The following is a 5529-nucleotide window of genomic DNA, read 5'->3' on the forward strand; positions in this document are numbered from 1 at the left end:
GTCGGGACAGGGCCCCGACATACCAAAAAATACGCATCTAAATCAGACTGACCAAGCAAGCAACTCCAGAGCAAATGGAGCGCACCAACATCTCCCGCTGAGCTGATAGCCTACTTGAAGGGCTCTCGACCTGTCTATCGGGACCTGCGGGCATGAAACACAGCGTCCCCAGGCAAAAGGGACATCAATACGAATAATGTAACGAGTATGTAAGGCACATAAATAAGTACATAAAATACATGGAAGAAATATAGAGTACATGACTCAACCTGTAAGTCTGGACAACCCTGTAAATCATCAGATACTTATAGTGTCATGCATATGCGTAGTCATGTCGTGCATAGGTACATGTATTCATAACATCATCAAACCTCTGAGGGCATCCCATCATATCATCTCGGCCATTGTGGGAAAAATCATCAACGTATACCAGCTGATCAGGTGGTGGTGCATATATAATGCCGTAACCTTTTCCCATATTATATATATGCATATATAACGCCATTTGGTCATGGGTCAATGTGCATGTGTAAATTAATGCAATGCATGAGAAGTACGTCAATAAAACTTTCGGAACGTCATAAGACCATTATGCCTTTGATTAATATCATGGAATAAACTTTATCAACTTACATATTTTCTGAAACCCATGAATAGATGATAGAATAATATGACACATGGAAAATCGAGAACATAAGCATCTCTAGTATTTCTATGAATATAGTCATTTATGAAAATTGTGCATTTGGTTGTTTCGTTTGTGTCGTATAGATCATGCCAAAAGAAAGAAAGGGAAGCCTTAGCATACCTAGAGTAGGGAAAAATCCGTATGATATTCTTGGAAAAGGTTGCACCGTACTTCTTTAGAACAGCAAAATTTCTCCGTTGCTAAGACTCTAAAAATTCTCATTGGATTTTCTTTTGTAGGAAATGGTTGAAGAAATCACGTTGCTAATGTTAGTTGTAGGAAATTGGAAGGAATTTTGTAGGATTTTTAGAAGTCACGTTATTAATCTTTGCAATAGCTTTACATCTGATTGTATTGAAAATGTTAAGAAGGAAATTGTCTTAGGTTGCCATGTTAGGAAAGATTCTTAAGTGTCTTAGGAAAATATTTGTATTTAAAATCCTAATAATGAGGTGTCTTGTAGTCACTATATTAGATTGCCACTTAATCCCAAATGACCCTTAGTCATTTGTTTGGTTAGCTCTTTGCTGCCACGTTGGGGGGGGGGGGGATTTTGTCTTTATCCACTAATTTACTAATTAATTAGGTAATATGCCGTTACCCGGTAATTAACCAATTACCCGTATAATTAAGAATTATCTCAATTTACTTTAAATTCTACTTATTTTTAATATACCCTTTTATATATTATACTATCATGATCATATGGTACCTTGTATGGTACTAGTCAATAAATATCAGGTATTAACGCTCGGCCCGTATTTTATCCCAACATGCCAAACTTGGACGAAAATTCATTTTCTTTGACTTGCTTCCCCTCTCACCTTCACGAATTTACTCATCACTTGTTTGAAATAGCATAATCCTTTTAATCTCCAAATAATCTTTTCCTTGGTCTGATGACAATTACCTTGCGACAGATTTAACGTATAATACTACTGGGTACAACATCGTCCTAATTTAATACTGCAAAGCGTAACATCATCGTAATGTAATATTGTGAGGCGTCATATTGCGGGACGTAACATCATTCCCCCCTTTGGAACATTCGTCCTCGAATGTTGACTGATGCTCCTATGATTTTCATAACCTATAGCTCTTTGGAATACCTTAATACTCTCCTTGCCATTTAGGCATCTCTTATGTGAATAAATCCAAAGGCCAGGGCATTCCCCCCTTTAGCCCTCTTTCTCACACCATGACCTATGGTCGGAATCCTTCCGATCTCGAAACTGTTGTTACCTTCTATCATGCAGCCTGTACGACTTTGACCTTGTAAGTGCGCCTATGGGACTCTTCTCCCCTTTTTTCTCCAGCTACTGAAGTTCATCGCTCGGTGCTTTTTTGAACTTATGAATATTGTTATACCTTATTTCCTAGATCCGTTTATCTATCCATATGACTTTACTGCCTTAACTCACTTTGATTTATCATTACTGAGGTTTGCTTTGAAACTCTAGGTTACTCTCGTTGCTTATCCTATATGTATAAATCTATGTCCTTTAATGCTCCCTCATTACTGTTCATCTTAAGAATGAAGATCTAATCTCATCTCATAATTTGTGACTTTTGTCCATCCATTGTTGATTCACCTTACGTGGGTAAATTAATCCCGTACAATTCATGAATCCCTTTCTTCAAATCATTACTTAATCGAAGGCCCAAACGTCATCCTTTATCTACCACAATAACATCCTTATTCTACTGTCGGATCAGCATTCCATCTCTTTTAAATGCTACTTATGATGAGTAACTCCTTTGAGTTCATTCAGGCTATATTGAGCTTTCTATAACTTAGAGGAACAATTAGCTCCTTTGTTTTCACGGGCTTAGTCGCAAGGACTTATCCATTTTTGTCACCTTCTCACTTGCCTTCTTCTTATCCTTACTCATGTCCTTCTAAAACCTTGTCGTTCTATCATACTTTAGCTTGCGATTGATCCCCTTATGCTTTTCTGGAACATCAAGCGAGACATCACATCGTCTCTAACTCTTCTTTTACTCTCTAATTAGACCGTTCGATACTTAAAAACCATAGGCTGGAAGGTATGCTACTGACGATGCTGCTATCATTTCTAGATACTGAATCCCAGTGTTTCTAGTCTTTTACCTGAAGTATGGACCACTCTCATCCTTCTATACTTGAGTATTTCGTACGTTGTTTACCTTTACCTTAGTTACTTTAAAATATCACCTCATATTTTTCTATCTCTTTTTCATATCCTCCCTCCCACCTAGGTATAAATCACATCCACCATTCAAAGCTCTATTATAATACTTGCACCTGTGGTGCCTGTACAAGCCGGTGGGAGCTTCATGCTGACTTTTTATGCGGCTAGTACTATTCTAACTGGCTAAACTTAACATAGGGCCGTTATAGAATATGGCGACTGTACTATCCCTCTTGTACCTCGGATATTAAGAGTAATACTACAATGTTCTCACACGAGGTTTATAATTTTGTGAGTCCAATAATCAGATTCCTAATTTACTTGATGTAACTCTTTAGTTTCTTCTTCCCTCTGATCAACCTTTATGTTGGCTTAAGCTATCTTCCGATCTGTGACTCATGGTATTACTTTAGTCTTTCATGGACGCTATGGAATATTCAGGGTACAATCTTCTAACGATTCAACCCTTTGTCTATGATCTGGACTCAATTCTTTCTTTTATCTTATACGGGAGTCTTCTACCGCTGCATGACTATCAACATATATGCTGCATGGATAATACTCCGAACTCTTAAGTGCGTTCATAACGTAACTAACTCTGGATCATAGATCGAATAATTCCTTCTGTTCCTTCTCGGCTTCCTTTAAACGTAAGCTATTACTTTTCCTGGTCTTTCTGCCTCCTTGTTGCGTGCCTACTTAGCTTACCTTAGTTCCCACACATGCCGGAATTTCGTGCAACTCATATGATCTCCAATATTACTTTTGGTTTCATTTCCCGCTCATTAGCTTCGATAGGTGCCACTTTCTTATGGAGTGAATACGATGTTGTTGTGAGGCTGTTGTTACAAGACCATTTCCTCTTTCGGTCACTGTGCTTAGGTTGCAGGCTTCTTCTTTATTTCCTTAGCTAGTCTTTCATTGTAATACTTAGGGTGGACCCTCTGACTCTTGTAAAGCTGCAAGCTTATTACGGATATTTTGATGTCCTTCCTTACCTATAATTATCTGTAGTTACTACCTCCGTGCCCTTGTGGTTGTAGGGTTGCTTCGGAACTGATATTTTGGCTGCCTTCCTAGTGGCACTTTCTTTTATCCCCGTAACACTCATACAGTAATATTTCTCAAGCAGTAGCGTAGCAGCTATACGCTGGGTTCCGCACATCGGGAGTATACCAAGTCGAGAGTTCCAGGTTCTATTTGCGGGAATTGGTACCTCCCACCTCCTGTTTCTCTGTCTCCTGTGTTAATTACTTTGTTGTCGTAGTATTTCATACTAGTATAGTCAGTCTAGTGGTCTTTTAGTTACTATTTGCTCCCATTGTTGTTCTGTGTGGTGCTTTTTCTCCTTTTCATTTTTGGACCTTCGTAGGCATAGAGACTGTGGTCTGTAATGGCAGAGTAGGGTCATATCCTCGGGGAGGTCGAGGAGCTCAGGGAGGTCGGGTAGTGGGGAGGGGGTAGAGCAAGGGTCAGGGGGTGGGACGGGGCTCAAAGGGGGTAAAGGGAACAAGGTAGCCTGTAGGTTGAGAATTGGATCGTGGAATATAAGGACGTTGACGGGTATGTCTATAGAGCGGGCAAAGATTCTCCAAAAGAGGAGGGTCAATATAGCGTGTGTGCATGATAGTAGGTGGGTAGGATCGAAGGCGAGTAATATAGACGGGTATAAATTATGGTTCTCCGGAGTCGTGAAGGGCAAGAACGGAGTGGGCATTTTGGTGGATAGGGAGCTTAGAGAGTCGGTGGTAGAGGTCAGACGGGTGAATGATAGGTTGATGGCGAAAAGTAGTAGTTGGAGGGAGCACTCTGAATGTCATTAGCGCTTACGCGCCGCAAATAGGCTTGGACGAGGAGGTTAAGAGGCGCTTCTGGGAGGCGCTGTATGAGGTGGTACAGGTTATTCCGCCTACGGAGAAGCTATTCATAGAAGGGGATTTCAATAGTAATATTGGGTTGTCTGCTGGTGGCTATGGTGAGGTGCACGGTGGCTTCGACATTGGTGATAGGAACGGGGGTGGTAACTCACTGTTGGATTTCGCTAGAGCTTTTGAGTTGGTGATCATGAAATCTATATTTCCGAAGAGGGGGGAACATTTGGTTACTTTTTGGAGTATAGTGGCTTAGACTCAGATTAACTATCTCTTCCTGAGGAGGTGTGATAGGGGGTTGTGCGAGGATATCAAGGTGATCCTGAGTGAGAACCTCGCAACTCAACATAGGCTCCTGGTGATGGACGTCAGTATCTTGATGAAGATGAAGAAGAGATTTGTACGGGGTCAGTCGAGGATCAGGTAGGGAGCTTTGTCTAAGGATAATGCACAGGAGTTGGAGGGGCGGCTGGCGAATATGGTTTCCTGGAAGAGTGGTGGGGATGCTAGCTCTATGTGGACGGCAACGGCGAACTGTATAAGGGAGGCAGTAAGAGAGGTGTTGGGAGTTTTGAAAGGTTACTCTGGCGGGCACCGAGGCAACTGGTGGTGGAATGACGTGGTCCAAGGTAAAGTGGAAGCCAAGAAAGCAGCTTACATTAAGTTAGTAGAGAGAACTGATTTGTGGCTATAATTCATGGTTTTTGCACATTATATGCTTTACGTTTTACATGCTTTAATGTTAAAATACACTTTGTATAAGCGTAATGGAGGCTATTTTATGTGTAAGTGTATCGGA

At 40.8% G+C, this 5529-nt stretch overlaps 1 protein-coding gene across 1 annotated transcript; it reads left to right on the forward strand.

Moving 5' to 3' along the window:
* On the forward strand, positions 4425–5171 carry LOC109228123 (craniofacial development protein 2-like). The gene is made up of 3 exons (XM_019393302.1): positions 4425–4647; positions 4703–4917; positions 5082–5171. The coding sequence occupies exons 1-3, from the start codon at positions 4425–4427 to the stop codon at positions 5169–5171; spliced, it is 528 nt and encodes a 175-aa protein (XP_019248847.1).

Source organism: Nicotiana attenuata, chromosome 6 (assembly GCF_001879085.1).
Source record: "Nicotiana attenuata strain UT chromosome 6, NIATTr2, whole genome shotgun sequence".
NCBI classification, from domain to species: Eukaryota; Viridiplantae; Streptophyta; class Magnoliopsida; order Solanales; family Solanaceae; genus Nicotiana; species Nicotiana attenuata.